Genomic DNA, 16,730 nt, shown 5'->3' on the forward strand with positions numbered 1-16,730 from the left:
GACCACTTGCAAACAGGGCTGGAATGTTCTGACTATTGGAAAACAGCTGTCCTCATGCTGTAAATAAAAGGGATTTGAAGGTACTCCCTGTGCCCTCAATAAATGGTGTTGCACAACCAGGGCTGCAAGACGTGCAGGCTGAGGCTGTGATTATCTCAGGGAAGTGTCCTGTGCTGATCTCCACCGTGTTCATGCTTTTCCATGTGGGTTGTGGGTGAGTTTTTTTGGCTTTGTAGCATCAGGCCTTCTGGGCCTTGCCGATAGGCAAGTGAGAGGGAAGTAACTGCATGGTCAGGCATCTTAAGATCCCTATTTGTGCCCCATGCCATTACTCAATATTTCACACTCTGAAATGTGGGGCCCATTGGTTCATCCAGATGTGTGGCGGCTTGAGAAAGTGAAATTCAGCAGTGAAAGCAGGAAAAAAGCAGCCAGGAAATCCCATTGGCAAATGATAATGAAATCCTCCAACCTGCTTCTCTGAAGTGCTCTTTTCTGCAGTGTCCTAAGGTCTGCAGAGCTAACGTCTGACTTGAGCTCCACAACCCCACAGGAAGATAACTGTGTGCTGGGTAAGACAGCAGCTCCTACAAATAGCTGTGACCCAGGATGTTCCATGTCTGGATCCAAAAGCCGTGCCAGCCTAGTGCTCAAGTCCATGGGAATGTGAAGTGGGAGAGTGGTCCCACTGGAAATGGTAGCCGAGGTGTGTGATACCAGCAGCGATACACTGGTGTGACTACCTGGGTGAGTCTTGCAGCTGGAGGCAAAGCAGTAGCAAAACAGAGCCTTGAAGCAACACAGAGGCCACACAGTTCACCCTGTGAGCACAACATCCACGCACCTGAAACCACAGCCTCTACTGCGGGATGTACAACGGCTTGCTTGCTGATGAGTCTGTGCTTTGAATGGGCCAAACCTGGTTATCCCTTGGGATCAACCTTCCACAGCCTGTGGTAAAGATGCTAGTGCTTATCTTTAGCCTGATGCAGCCTTTTGGCATGCTGCAAACTGAGTCTGATGGGAGCAATGAAATAGGATACTGCAACCACAATATGCAGCCTCCCCAAGTCACTGCCTGGAACAAAGCAAATAATGTCCTTAATGTGGGGTTGTGTGGGGAACAAAGTGTCTCCACAATTCCCTTGTACTTTCTTCCTGGTATTTGTTTATCTTATGTGTGTAAGCATGTATTTCTTCTGCATCTACAATTCATTCCTTCTCTTGCAAACAGCCCAGCCTGCTCTGCCGGCGACCGGCACGGGGTCAGTATAGGTGTCAGCAGCTTGCTGTTGCTATTAGTACATTAGTGAGAAGAGACAAGCTTAAGACAGGAGCCTGCTGTCTGACAAATGAGTGTTCCAAGCCAAAGGGTGAACATGGGTCAGGTCAGACACATCTCTCAAGGAAGCCGTCGTAGAATCCATGTGACTCCCAAGCACCTGATCCCAGTGACAATCCAAAGTCTGCAAAACAAGTTGTACCCAACAATTGTCTGTCAACATCTGCTACCAAGGAGCAAAAAGCCATCTCCAGCCCACCTGGGGTGATACCAGTCTGCCTGGTGTCAGCACAGGGGCAGGCACAGAAATGAGTTAGCAAGACGCAAGCCAGGGTGTGAACCCATGGATTTCCACATACGTGCACTTACGTGGCCCATACCCTCGTACTCACGTGTATCCGATCATCAGCACAAATGTAATTATTGCTGTTAATTAATCAGCACCTCCCTGTCTTGTGATACCTTTTGTTGACTAACACAGCATTATGGCTGAGGATTTAAGAGCACTGAAGGTACAATCAGGTATAACGCTGTTTTGCTTACTTGGGACCTAACTTGTCTCTCTATTTCAGCATCTTCTGTAGCCTGATGGAGAATTGAGCCTAAAATTTAAGTCTGAATAACAAGTTATCAGCCAGAGACTGACGAGTACAACCCCTGGTTAGAGTCTCTGAGCAAGACCATGGCCATTTGGCACAACTTCCCCACCACTGCACTATGTGGTGGCAGAGACCAAGCCCCATGGAGGAGCAGCTGCCACCACAGAGCCTGGCTGCTTCGGCTCACTGCCGGCACGGAGAGAGCCCACAGGGCCTCCATAGCCCTAAGGAGACCCTGGTCCCCCACCGGGGCCACTGCTGGGGCACATTTGTGGCACCCCTCACGCTCTGATGTGGCAGCACCTTGGTTGTGGGGGACCCTCAAACGGCAGCAGCTCGGCCATGGGGCCTCTCAAATGGTGGTGCTTTGGCCATGGGGCACTTGTGAGGCCTCTCAAATGGCGGCGCCCTGGCCGTGAGGCACTGCGGAGCCCCCTCGCCCCTGGCACGGCGGCGGGCCCCGGCCCCCCTCAATCCTGCAGCGTCCCCGGGGCGGCCGCAGCACCAAGACGCGAAGCCGACCCCGCAGGGACGCAACCCCCGGCCCAGCGCGCCCGGACAGGGGCAGCCCCTTCCGCCGGCCGCGGCGGCGGCTCCTCCTCCGGGCGGCGGGGAGAGGCGGTGCCTCGGCCCCTCCCGCCGCTGCCGCCGCCGCCGCTGCTGCTGTTGCCGCCGCCGGCCGGGCCCTTCCTGCGCCGCCCTGTCCTGCCCTGCGCGGCGGGGAGCGACGTGTCGCCGCGGAGGCGCCGCGCTAGGCCGCCCGGCGCCGCAGGTAGGCAGCGGGGAGCTGCCCGGCGCTAGGCCGCGGTGCAGGTGCCTCCGCCCGCGGCCGCGGGGCTCTCCCGGGGAGCGGCCGGGAAAGTTGAGTTTCCCCGGGTGCCCTTTGTCTTTGCGGGCCGGGCCCTCCGCGGGGCGAGGGCAGGGGGCGGCCTGGGCCGTGTGGAGGGGAGGAGGGCGTGAGGGAAGCGGCGCCAGGTTCGAGGCGCGGGGGGGGGCCGCCCGGTTCTCCGGGAATTTGGGTTGTGTATTTCCATGGTAACCCCCCGGTGGGAAGCGGGCGGTGTCTGGAAGCGGTGCCCGTGCGTGGCAGGGAAGCACTGAGCGTGTACGGCAGTGTCAGTGGTGGGCCGCCCCGAGCACGGCCATCGCGGGCCTCCCTCATGCGGGCTCTCTCCCGCAGGTCACCCACACGCCATCCCCAAGCGCTGGGACCACCGGGCAGTTCTCCATAGGATGCGACGGGGAGAGATATGACGACGGCCTCCCTGAGATCCTGCCGGCGTGTTCTCGCTAAGGTGCGGCCGGCTCCTCGTCAGGCACGGCTGTTGTAAGCAGTTGGTGCGCGGGGAAGTGGTGTTTGGAGCAAGTGTTGGGGGGTTTAATCTGTAATGCTGGCACCCATGTTAATGGCAACCGGGATGGACTGGGATATGGAGCGCTAAAGGGTTTGTTGGTTCCAAAAGCCATTTAGGCTCACAGTAGTTCTGGGTTTATAGACAAACATCATTTCTTGGCTTTCCTTACTGTAATTTTTCAAACACAGTATGTACTATTGAGAGAAATACCCGTATGTGTTGGTAAAATACCGACCTCCTGCACTCTCAACAAAAAATTAACTTTCTCTTTGACTGACCAGTTTTTGCCTTAGTGTTGTATTGATTCTCTTTTCTTTCTCTCTTTTTCTTATATTCTCTAAATACTTAGTATTTCTATTACAGAGCATTATAGAATCATAGAATGGTTTGGGTTGGAAAAGTCCTTAAGTCATCTAGTTCCAACTCCCCTCCCATGGGCAGGTATACTTCCCACTAGACCAGGTTGCTCAAAGCTTTGTCCAGCCTTTCCTTGTGATCCCAAATGTGTGAAGTGATCCCAAAAGTGTAAAGTACCTATTTATAGTACATAACAATATTATTTGACAACAGATTTGCATGTGTGGTGGTTCTGAGAGTTTTCAAGTGCAGGTGTTATATTGACCTCACTGTCTTGCTGTACCCTATCTGTTGGAGTCCTGAGTGAGAGGAAGGCCTCCAGACTTCTGCACAGCTGTGGCCCTCTGTAGCCACAGCTGCTTTGCAGGCCTGTAAAAGAATGCTCTTTCTAAAAAACCTGACTGCAGTGCATTAATTGTTGTAGAGGCTGCAGTAATTACTACTTTAGCATGAGAGCCAGCGTGACTCTTTGCCAAACTGTGCATAGACAAAAGCTATAGTTCCCTTGAAATCCTCTGGGCAAAAGATGGTGCTTCTGTTGGGTAGGAAAACAATGCCTAAAATGAATTAATTGACAGGAGATCTACAGTGGTCTAAGCTAAAGCTGCTGTGCATCATGTGGGCAGCCTTGCCAGCGAGGTCTGAAGGCCGCACTCTAGGAAGCGGCTCTAACTCTTCCATCCCATTTAACATCCCTGTGCCCTCAGTACTGTCTTCTCTGTAGTAGGAGTCTGGTGCATGTGTGGAGGAATTTTGCCTCTGTGTTGACAGCACAAACTTCACAGGAGGAGAAGGGGATGTGCATTTCAAAGGTTGAACGGGAATATTGTTTGCCTGAGGAGTGTCAGGAGCCATTAGAGAGAGTGGAGAAGGCATACCACAGACTTGCTCCTTGGCAGTTTGAGCAGGAAGAAGTTGGGAAATGGAATCACGTAGGTATTGTTTCTTCTTTTGGGGCAGCAAGTCCATGTAAAAGCCACTTCTGCTTTTCTCCTTCAAACGTCTGGGGAAATAAGGAGCTGAAAGTTTCTTAAGAAGAGGAGTGAAGGGCCACAAACATCTGACCCTCATTCCAGTTGGGAGGCTCAGTTTCCTTTTGTTTTGTTTTTTTTTTTTTTATTTTATTACAATTTATTTTCTTATTCCTCATTTTATGAATGTAGTCTGAAAAAAGAAAGGGTGAGCCTGAATGACTGTTCTACATACATATTTCTGTTGTCTTATATGATTAAGTACAAAGAAATCTTTACAAGCGCATCTAATAGTTGTCTTCCCCATGTTTTTAACTTTTTGCACCCACTTCACCTAGGAACTAGGTTTTAAAAAAAGATCTGAGTAGTCTTTCAAAAGGTTAGGAATCCTTAATGTATTTCCCTCATAGTCAAAAGTGGTGGATTCATTTACTGATCAGATGTTCCAAAATACTCATATTTGGATAGAGGAAAAGCTAGGATATTTCACCTATTAATCTGGTTCTTTAACAAAAAAAAGGAGCCACTTTTGAGGCATGTGTGTTTAAGATACAGTTGGAGTAGCATGTCTGGTGCTTTCAATATGGCAGTGGGTTCTCATCAGTTTTACACAGTTACAGTAAGCAGTGGTGTAAGATCTTCCTTTTATTTGTTGGCATTCATGGCAGGGGGGTTGGAACTAGATGATTTTAAGGTACTTTCCAACCCTTACTATTCTATGAATCTAAATGTAGCATAACCATGCTGGTTTTCATGTTTATAGAAATATTCTTATTGTAAATAGAAGCTATTTGAGGGATGGAAAGGAAGTGATGTGAGTACAGGTGATCTGTTTAATCTGATATGCTGTTGGGTTGGTATGAACACCACAGGAACTATCAACAAACATTGGTAGCATTTTCTGTTGCTCACCCAAGGTAAAGTTTGGATGATCTTGTTTGCTGAGTACTTGCCCTACAGAGTGACTTTCTTCTTCTTGCAAGTGGACTGGCATCTGTGTCAAGACCACTCATTAAGACTTGCTATGAGCTCTGCTGTGCCTGCTTTTGGATAATCCCTACTCTCGGCTTTCTGCATGTCAAAACTACTACATATTTTTATTTGGCTCCTTCATAGCTACTTGTAGTTGTTCAGGGCTTTGGAAAGATGTGATTCTCATAAGAAGTCACTTTTTTAGGAAATTGGTTTCAGATTAACAAACCGAGCCTAATCCTGTTTAAGGTAGCAAGTGGAGAGCCTGCACAGGGAAACTTAATGTTGGTGCAGATTGCATCAGCTTCTGTCAGACTCCTTTTGTGAAGTCAGGACATTAGTGTTAGAATTTTTGCTTGGGCTGGTGCAGTTCTTCTGCCTTTCCTCAAAATGCCACTGCTCTGTGGTCCCTGCCTTTGACAGAATTCTAGCTTGGAATGCCTGCCGGGGCTCCTTGATCTTTCATCAGGCTGCATGTACGAGCTATACAAGATGCTCATATTTCACCATTTTCTGAGAGGATAATACACACTGTAATGATGAGATGCCTGCAAAAAAAGGAGTACAAAGGGATTTCACTCTCGTGTGATAGTGTAGGCAACTAATCAGAAGGCTTTTCCTTTACCCACATATTTCTACTGCTTTGTTAATTATTCCTGAGTGATTCTACCACCCCTGGTGTGGAAGAGCCTGACACATAATGACCTAAATAGCTGTAGGGAAGCCTGTTTCTTAGGCATAGAAACTGCCTTCCAATTTCAAGTTAGTGTTCAGCATTGGGAAGTTAGGTTTCCGGATGAGAAGTAGTACATTGGGTATATCACAGATGTTTCATTTGATTGTTTTGTTCAGTAGCTGAATAAAAGTGAAATACTACTTTAAGATAGTTTGTCTACAGGGAGATAAATTGCTTTCCAGTTCTGGACAAAATATTTACACTTGTGTATTATTCTAAATAACCTGTGCAGACATGCATTCAAATAACTACGTTATTCAGTGGGGTGGGGCTTTTTGAGATGATTTTTTTCAGGGGATCTTGTATTTAAAGAAGTGAAGCTCAACTAAAGTGGCTTCAGCTGGAGAGGGCAAAAGAAACCGATACAGAATACAAGAATATGAAAGTGAGATGCTGTTTGACCCTGGCCTTGCAATCTACCCACAGTGCTTTGCAGTGGAGATGCAGCTGTCCTGTTCATTCTTTGTATTCTGATCACTTTTTTTCTTACCTGTTTCCCTGTTTGAGAGGAGCATTTTGAGATGGCATTATAAAAGAGATGATTAAGGGGATGGTGGTGGTGCCATTACTCTTTAAGCTATTCAAGTACTTTTGCTCTTCCACAGTTCCCATTATGTAGTTTGCTGAGAAAGTTGCACAGTCTGGCTCAGCTTGGCACTGTCCAAGGAGCTGCAGAATGGGCAGGATCGTAACAGCACATGTGGCTGAGCAGGGTTGATGAGAAATGCACATAACTCATAGATAGCTTCCTTGTCAGTCTGCTTTCATACCAGCAAGGCTAATCTAGAGGGTCATCACTCACACTAACTCTGCAGAGAATGCATACCCTCAGTGTGGGAACATGAAGTCTGGGATTCTATTAAAAGATGTGTAGAATGCTCTAAAATCCATTAATATAAATATATGAATATAAATATATGTATATTTATTAGGCTTTCAGAAAAGTTGGACTGACACAGGCTCCTCTCCAAGTTGCGTAAGGAGGTTTGATGTTGGAGCATGTGCCAAATGCAGATGGCTTGCCGTGGGGACTAGTCACAGTCACTCTGACTCTAGCCTTGTTGTCCACCTGACAATCATCTGCTTCTTAGTGTAAAGCCCCAGGATGGAAATAGGTGTTCAGAAAGAGCTTGTGTTAGCAGAACAGCTTCCGCAGCCTTAACCTTATTCTCTGAAACTGCTTAAACATTTCTGCTGAAAGCTAACCTTTTTGGCTCTTCCACTGAAAGAGGGATGTCTGTCTTGGGGCACAGGGACAAGGGTGGAAATTTCAGCCTGAGGAATTTCAGCTGGTTGAAAGAAATGGAAACGTTGTGTTAGTCCAGGCTGGTTCACAGTCTCCCAAAGGTGGTGTGTACTTTGCTCATACCATGGTTTCCTTGTTACAGATTAAATCCTGCTGATTTAGCAGAATGAGCTGTATAATAACAGCGTGGGAAAGCTAACCTTTGAGGACAGAGTAAATATATTAAACCAATAACAGGCATGTTGTTAGTTGTCGAGGTCCTGGAAGGAATCCCGTGTGCATTTTTCTCTTGTAGTTAGATTTCAGGTATCCTTTTCCTTTTAAGTATCCTTGATATTTATCACTTCTAGAAATGGTGAAATATTTTGCTTTAGGGTGACTTGTGGGTGGCTTCTGATGGTTTTGTATTCCAAAGGGTGTTGGGTAACCAGAGCAGTACTTTAAAATGTTTTGATTTCACTCTTGTTGCCAAAGCCATGAAAAGCAGCCGAGATTTTAGCATGCCATTCATATTCATAGAGAAACTTCTCCTTGCCTTACGTTTGAAATGCAGAGGGTACCTCTTGGAAAGTACCTAGTAGTGTCCAAGTGCAGCTTATTTTGTACAATGTGGAATACTTAAAGGAGAAGTTGCTCAGTGTTGTGTGGTCAGTGGAGACACTGGGCTGTCTCCCTGGATGCTTAGCTTCTCTTCTCAGATGTTACTATTTTTGAAGCCAGAATCAAGTTTGGAGAGCACATTCTATGAATTGTATAAAGAACTGGAGCTAATAAGCAGCATGTTCTTGGGTGTCCCTTGTAATACCAGTTAACTTATCAACATTACCAATTTTAAATTGAAGGTATTATTAGTAGGTTGTAGATTTATTTTCATTTAGGAGGGAGAGCACAGAGAAGGGAGAAATACAGGTTTCTTCAGTACATGAATTAAGACTTCAGGCACCTTGCAGGGGTTGTGCTGGATCATAAATCCTAATTTGTATTATTAATTAATATAATAATTTGTATTATACAAATATAATTTGTATAAATATATTTGTATTATACAAATTATATTTTGCATTATAATTAATATTAATTTGTATTATAAATACTAATTTGTATTATTAATACAAATTACAGTTTTACAAACCTAAGTGTGTGCACATGAAAATTCCCAATAAGAATTGCTAACTCATGGAAAGCTGTTACCTTAAGTAAGAAATAGAAGATTGTTTGACAGTGCTAATGGGAAACTGTCCAGAAATGAGGAAGCACAAACTTAATGTCCATGAATAGGTGAGACTTAGTTTGCACCTTCTCTAATACTGTGTTTATGTAGAGCGAACACTGGATGTTTTGGTAGCAAAGATTTACCACCTGAAAAACGGTGTGCAAATGACACAGTATGGAAAGTCAGTTTCTCAAGAACTTCCTGCAAATCTCAATACTTAGAGAAACCAGCACATGCTCAAGAGTTATAACCATCCTGTGTAATTAATTCTGAGTAACAGACTTTGTTGTTGTGTTTTTCTTCTAACTGCTGAAACCTCAGGTGTGAAACTCAAGAGTCATAGTGTAGTCATCACAGAATTAGCTTCTTAAAATTCATGTGATTAATACTTTACTAACTGCACAGATCTTCTAATTTGCTGACTACACAGTATCCAAGCATGTGGTTATTTATTACATTTGTCTTCCCAGTCATTTTATTCCATGCTGTACATTGTACAGCTATGTCATATCATAGTTGCTGAGCATGTTATTGAACAAGGGGATTTTTAAGAGGAAGCTGTAAGATTTTTTGGGTATGAAATGTTAATCTTCATGTGTTGGGGCTGTAAAAATACCATAAATACAAATCATCAAAACTGTGTTGTTGCAGTGGTTGATTTTTATTTTTTTATTTTTTGTAAAAATGTGTTTTAACATTTGACTTAATGTCATTTTTTAAGTGTTCAAAATAAATTTAATATATTGAAGGCATGTTGCAGATACAGCCATTATCATGTGTTCCAACTTCCATCATTACTCTTGTATCTAACTCCTAAAGGTTTTTTTTATTGTGTTAGTAATACACATTGCTAGATAAAATGTCAGTAAATTATGGTGATTACTGGAGACAACAGAGCTAATCTAACCCAATTTTATCCATATATAATTTAAATATTGATGTCATTAAGTTACACAGTTGCATATTCTTATTGCTGCACATATGCTCTTCTAAGTAGGAAGCTCAGGGGACTCACCATTTCATAATTCATTCTGCACAGCTCGTGCAGTTAACAACATTTACCTGCATTGCACTTGCATTGAAACTTGAGTGAGTGAAAATATTTTGCAGCAGTTTTGTTCTGTGTTAACGCTGAGTTGTTTGATGGGGTTTTTATGTTCAAATCAGCAGATTTATATATAGTTACGTATTTTAAAATGCTGATTCAGAAGGTTGGTTATGGATTTGTTTGTCTATAAAATGTTTAGTAGTGTAGCACAAAGAATAGCTTTCTCTTGGTGAATAAATTAAACTGTTCTTCAGTTGTGTGCAAGTTAGTGTACACAGAAGGGCTCAGGTATAAGGTAGGATTTTTGTCTTCGTATAGGCTTGTCACAGATTCCTTTATCATTTAAATTTAATTCAGATAATATTGTTCAGTTTTCTGTCTCTGAAGTGATATTTATTAGGCTAATTTAAGGACTGCAGTTTGAGGAATGCCTGGTTTGGGGCAGTACAGATGGGTTTATTCCTGTGCAAATGTTCATTGAGGTTAATTATCCATAAGGTTCTGACTTATGAGGCTACTAGAATAGCTGCTAACTATGAATAATTTAGTATAGCATCATATTGCATGCCACTTAAGAAGGCCTCTGCCTGTGAATCCTTATATCTTGTTGAAATTCACTCAACGGTATGAAGGTTACTGCTTGCACTGATATTTTATTGTACTCTTTTCATTCTATTTTAAGATTTGTCTGTATAATGGCAATGTGAATAATTTATGGCACTAAGTAATCTGTGCAAGAGTAGGCATAGTTTGTTTTTGAAAAGCTAGTCTTCAGTGTTGTCCTTTATTTTAAATCTTGGACTGGCATAACACAGTTAGTTTTCTCCGCTGAGATTTATGTAGTTGAGAGAATTCATGTTGTAGAATATGCTTCATTATGGGGAAAAATGTGAGGCTTAATGAAAGACTTGCTAGCAAGAGTACAAGATTTCAGTGCTTTCTACAAATTGCCTTAGTTGCTCATACATCTGGCTAGAGCAGGCTGTGTCTCATATTACAGAGGCTTTTTCAGGAGAAAAGCTGCAAATGCAGAACTTTGAAGCAGTTCCAAGTGCAGATAAATTTACTGTATGCCTTTAGGAGACTTGATCATTGTAACTCAGCACTGGCTGTGTTGTTTTGAGAATGCAGTAATGATGGTGTTTTGTCATTAACATATACTAGATTTTTTTTCACAAAAGCACCCAAAAAAATTAGGGAAACGTTTCATAAAGAAACAAGTTGTTTTGGAAGTGTCGAGGGAAGAACATAAGAACATGAACATGCAACAACAGTAGTAGAGCAAAATGTTTCTTTGGAGCTTTTTGGGGAGAGGAACTGATGCTTTATGATATTTAAGGAAGGGTCTGTCAGATGCCTGAAAAGGGTTTTTCCCTTTCTGACTTCTTCCAGATTTCCATTAATGCTGCCATTCTTTATCTCAACTAGTAAGTTTTTCTGGTATAAGAAAGAAGGGAATCCCCTTCCAAGAGAACCTGGGAGATGGATTTTCAGGCCTTGTGCAGCATTTTTAGAATGCTGCTCTGTTTTTAACTTTAGTTGACTTTCAAAAAGTCACTTTTAAAAGTAACAGTAGAAGCACATTATCCTCCTTGTCTTGCTGTGTTGTCAGATGGAAAAGCAGACGAGCAAGTGGTACCCAGTGGACAGCGTTTTGGCCAGAATACTTGTTTGTTAGTCATTATGGGCCCGTTCATTAGGATGCTCTATTACAGCTGTACGTATCTTAACTCTTCTCTTGAGTTATTCTGTAGGACACTTGCAGTCTCATTTAGAAAGTAGAACTTTTATTTTTTCTGTTCCAAATGAGATTTGTGGTGCTGTTAGAAGCTGACACAGTGATGTACGCTCATCCTTTGGTGCCACTTCAGCGATTGAAGGTAAAATAGGCCTTTTATCTTTTTGTGCTCCTTCACAGAGTAGTGAGTAATTTAGGTGTCCATTAAGGGTTGATAGTTCAACACTAAGATCTTGCTAGCTGTGTTTATTTCTCTTTGAAGGTGAGGAATCATAATCAGTCCCTTTGAATGGGCACTCTTTGAGCTGTACGTTATGGGGGTGTTTTAATAAACTCTCAAACCTCTAATAGTTCTGCAGTTTACTACTGACTCAACCCATACTTTGATTTAAATGCAGCTTTGTTTATAGATGGAAAGAACTCATTACATTGTTCGGCCCTGGTGTAAAATTTGTAAGGCTGCTTATTTTCAAATTGGGAGCTTAAAATCCTGAAAGCTGAAAATTAGTGGGATGTTCCTTACTCCAGAGCTTTTTGAATTATTTTTTAGTTGTCTACTCTCTGCAAATACTTTTTATGCTGAAGTAAACTATAATTTATTTTACTAGGAAGCCATGAAAAGTTGAATTGTCAATTTTCCTGATTCAGGTGACAAAATATGTATGTGTTGTATGGGTAGTATCTGCTCATGCTTTTCTGTTGTGCTTGTATTCTTCAGATTCTGATTTGTCTGAAATCTGATTATTTCAATTACTAGAAATCATGAATAATATATGGTGCCTGTGGGTAGCTGTTGCTTGTCAGAACCAGGAATATAGGTTGCAAACCTCCTCCTTTGGGGAAAAAAGAGCGAACCTCCTGTTGCTGGGGTCTTAATGTTAAGGCAGTGCAACAGTGAGGACACAGGATACCCCATCTTCACCCATTGCCTTTCTCACTGAGGCATGTGTCTCGCTGTGGTTAAATCTCACTGAGTGTGGTGTGTGAGACCTCTCACAGGATGCTCTGCCCATCTTTTGAGTAGAGCAGTTGCAGGAAGCCTCTTTGAGGTGGGCATGGGCTTGTGAGCTCCCTCACCTGTGGTTATGGGGGCTTTTAATAGTGGCCTAAGCCCGTCCTGCAAATGAGTTAGTTTTTCTGAGGTTTGTCTTAAGTGCCAGTAGTTGCTGCTCTGTAAAGCAGTTTTTTGAAGACTGACATCAGTTGTGTCTTTTTCCTTGCCCTGCCTGGGCTGTTGTGGTTCTTGTGGAGTGCAGCCCCGAAAATATCAAAAGCAGGGTGGGAACCAGATGCAAAAGGTGATGTGGTCCCTGCAGTCACTGAGCGTAGGAGGTAGGAGGGCTGTGTGATGTGGAGGGCTCTACGTTTGTCTACCCAAGGTTTCTGCTACCAGTGAGGCAGTTCTACTGTGCATGTGTGCAGTATGGCTGCAGTAGTTACAGCAATAGCAAGGAAGAATTGCCTGAAAGTCTTTTTTTTCTTAAATGCACAACTTTATTGGTCCTGCATGTAAGAACAAGCTACTGTCCAAACCTTAAAGTGTGGGAGACAACAGGCTGTGAAGTTACATTCTGCTTTTAATTTTCACCTTTAAAATAATCTTTCCCCTGTTACTGTTGAAATGTCAGTTAGCGTTGCAGTTAAAAAATTACTGTGCAGCTGATGGGGTGTCATTGTTTTGGTACAGTCTGTAACCACATCTTTATATTAAAGCCTTGATATTTATTGTTTCTTATTTAGCTTTTATCAAGTGGTGATTTTATGCAATGGCATCAAGCCACAGTTCTTCACCAGTGCCTCAGTCAAACAGCAGTGATGCTTTCTTTAAAAAGGAAATGGATGCCACGAAACGCTTTCGTCCTGTGCAGTCACTGCCTGATGTGTGTCCCAAGGAACCTACAGGTAATGTTGGTGTGCAAGGAGAGTGAAAATGGAGTTAAACTTGCTAATCCGTTGACAATTGTTCAGTTCTTGTATACTGGGTGTAGTGTACTAAACCGTAGTCTCATTTAAAAGTACACTGTAATTCTGCTTTGTACCACCCAGTGTTCCTTTGGAGCAATGGGAGAGCCTTCCTCATTGCAGCTTGCTTTCAGATGTCCACATTTATAGATGGGATCTTGCTTATGTGATTTCACATTATAGCTATGATAACTATATGTATAGCTACATGTAAGAAGAGGGTATATTCTGTCAGAGCCTGTAGCAGACCTGTCCAGTGTGCTTGGAATCTGGCTGCATTACTTCTGCGAAATAACCCAGCCCTCTTGCAGTAGGAAGCAAGAGACCAAGCTCTGTCTCTAGCACTGTCGTTAAGTCTCTAGTGCTATTGTAAAACCAGGTTTTGGTCGCAGTTACATCTGCAGTGCTATGCTACATCTTGGTTTATAAAAAGGAGTAGGTGGGGTCTTAAGAATTATGAAATGTAATGCTAATGAATTTCAACTGTGCTTTGGATTTAGCTCAGTTTTTTCAAAATATGTTTGTGTTTGGAATTTCTTTCTCTTCAGTAAAAGCTAATGTTGTTGAGCTAAATATATTTAATGAGTATGAATACACCACTGTCCAAAACTTGTGTTGGTTAATCTCATAGAAGAAATGCAAGTTAGTGTTGCAGAAGGAGACTTTTGCATAGCTAATTCCAATCTACTATGTAATTGTGAAAACGTGGTTTGCTTAAGAACCAGACTTTAGCAGAAATACAGTTTTCAATTTCTTAGCTTAACAAACTGTCTTGTCTTTTGTCCTGCAGGCGATCCCCATAATTTGTGTGACAGCCCATCTCTAGTTGCGGATCAGCACAGATGGACTATTTATCATTCCAAAGTCAATCTCCCAGCAGCACTAAATGATCCTAGGTTAGCAAAAAGGGAATCTGATTTCTTTACAAAAACATGGGGAGTGGACTTTGTGGACACTGAAGTCACGCCTTCATTCTACCTCCCACAGATCACCAAGGAACATTTTGCATTATACCAACAGGAAATCGCTCCGGTAAGAACCAAACTTTGATACACACAGTACTAGGAGAGATTTGAGATCCTTCTTTTAATTAGAGATTGTCCCTGTTAGTGGTCCCTTGCACAGTTAGCTGATAATTAATTTGCTCTTCAGTGCTTGTTGAGTCTTCATTAGGCATTTCTTGTTTTGTAATCTCACTATTAGTAGTGTGGAAAATGCAGTCTAAGTTCTCTCTAGGCAATTTCATGGGTTTTTTTTCATTTGTATTTCTGAATACTGCACTCTGCAGCAGTGCTTACAGTTCATATTTATTCTTTCTGATTATTAATCCTTTTTCTTTAAGGATTGTTTAATGATTGGGCTTTACAGTGCAACATAGCATTTTCAGACCTTTGGATCAAATAAAAAACATGACTATGTACTGCAAGGATTGGAGGTTTGTTTTTTTTAAGTCTCTAATTTGAACATTTATACGTGGAGTTCTTAAACTATAAATAGGCCTATTATCTCAATGATTTCTTTTGTAACAGGAAAGTTTAAGCTACATCTAAGGACACCAGGACCAGTAGGAGACTTCTACAAACTCTTAAAATACAGGTGTCAGTAAGTATGTAGTATTCTTTTTTCTTATTTTCTGACTGAAAGAATATGTAGAAGTCTCCCACTGTTTTCTGCTTCCTTGGTTTGTAACTTTCTTTTGCCTTTTTTTTTTTTCTTGCTGGTACAGAATTGGCTGCAGGAAGTGTTACTTGTATACATCATAGTTAAAGAATGTCAAAGTGAATTGTCTGTAACTGAGCTATTGCCATTAGTTCACATTCAACATTTTAAATGTCTAAGAGCTATCCATTGAAATGAGTATGTAATGCAGTGACTGCTAAATGAAAGAAGATTTTGGGAAGAGGGAGCTGACCTGTGATGTAGCTTCTAGCAGATATCTAGCTAACATCAGTGTTCTTTAGAAATGCAGTTTCTCACCACTGTGGTCTCTGGTGGTTTTTACACCTGTAGATAAAATTTGAAACTCAGCATGACAAAACAAGATTCGTGGTTTCGGCAAGGCACTCGTTAGATGTGGAGCCAATTTCTACTTTGATCCAGTTTTACTTTAACAATGAAAAATCATTCATTGTGTGTGTTAGCGTGCTTTCTGGATTAGAAATCAAATGTTTGGATATGTAACACAATTGAACTATGGTTCTGTCTCATCATGTAGAGAAGTTATTATACCTCTTCAAAAACTTCTGTGTCCCTTCTCTTGAGATGTAAAGATACAGAGAAAAACAGCATATCAGCTACAGGCTGAAATTTTTGGTACATTTCACCTGGACAAACATCATCTGAGCTTTTAAGAGGAAAAAATACTGTTGTGTTAAGAACTTACCAGAATTATTTGATTTCAGTGAAACCTATGTTTCACTGAAAATATGAAGAATATTCTGTTTCAAAGGAAAAAAAAATCTCTTGTTTAAGCTTCAGAATAATTCTTTACTGTATTTTCTCTTCTACAGAGGGAGAAAGTTCATGAAAGATGCAAGAACATTTGTACTCCTAAAGATACCTTCGACAGGACTCTGCTACACACCCATGGTACAGTCAGAGCTTTTCCCTAGTCTTTAAAAAGTAATTTCTTTTTATTATCAGTATGTTACAGCATTCAAAACCAAATGCTATAGCATACTGATAATCTCTTTTACTTGCGTGAAGGCTTCATGTACAATAACACTGATGATGATTTCTTTGTAAGAATAATTGAAAACCCAGATACTGTTGACTTAGAAGTATTCATGACCACTGCTGATATTTTATAGGTCAGAATGCTTATTATACATGCTCTTAAACTTTTCCTTGTCGTGTTTGCATACATGGCAGGTCATGTGCCTGCCAGTGTTTTCTTTAACTTCCTTTTATTTAAGATCTGTGGAAACTGTTGTGTCAGCAGCTGTTGACTTTGCAGTGATGAATGGCACTGGGCCATTCCTGTCTCTCTGCATCACAGAATGGCAGAGGTGGGAGGTGGTCTACTTCAAACCACCTGCTCAAACAGGGTGACCTACAGGAGGACAGTGTCCTGCTGCATTTTGAGTTTATCCATGGATGGATAAATTTACACAGGCTCTGTAGTTGTGTAAACACTCTTTCAGGGTTTGACCACCCTCACTGTAGAAGTATTTTCCTTATGTTCAGATGGCATTTTTAATTTATCAGTTTCTGCCCATTGCCTCTTGTCCTGTCACTGGGCACCACTGAGA

The 16,730-nt window shown here is 42.2% G+C and overlaps 1 protein-coding gene across 7 annotated transcripts in view; it reads left to right on the top strand.

Annotated features, from left to right (window-relative positions):
• Window positions 1-2,474: 2,474 nt before the first annotated feature.
• Window positions 2,475-16,730, top strand: part of VPS54 (VPS54 subunit of GARP complex) — a 51,958-nt gene continuing 37,702 nt past the window's right edge. The window contains exons 1-6 of one of the 7 annotated variants that reach the window (XM_062611887.1): window positions 2,476-2,653; window positions 3,062-3,176; window positions 13,258-13,419; window positions 14,270-14,375; window positions 14,467-14,511; window positions 15,990-16,068. In XM_062611887.1, coding sequence (XP_062467871.1) covers window positions 13,284-13,419; window positions 14,270-14,375; window positions 14,467-14,511; window positions 15,990-16,068 — 366 coding nt within the window. In that variant the 5' untranslated portion in view covers window positions 2,476-2,653; window positions 3,062-3,176; window positions 13,258-13,283. Of the gene's footprint in view, window positions 2,654-3,061; window positions 3,216-3,562; window positions 3,767-13,257; window positions 13,420-14,263; window positions 14,512-14,821; window positions 14,915-15,008; window positions 15,082-15,989; window positions 16,069-16,730 lie in introns of those variants that run through there. The other 6 variants (XM_062611877.1, XM_062611875.1, XM_062611865.1 and 3 more) reach the window with 6 other exon arrangements.

The sequence above is a fragment of the Pezoporus occidentalis genome, unplaced genomic scaffold, assembly GCF_034315485.1.
Source record: "Pezoporus occidentalis ecotype Australia unplaced genomic scaffold, CSIRO_AGI_Poc_V1 ctg10, whole genome shotgun sequence".
In the NCBI taxonomy this organism is placed as follows: Eukaryota; Metazoa; Chordata; class Aves; order Psittaciformes; family Psittacidae; genus Pezoporus; species Pezoporus occidentalis.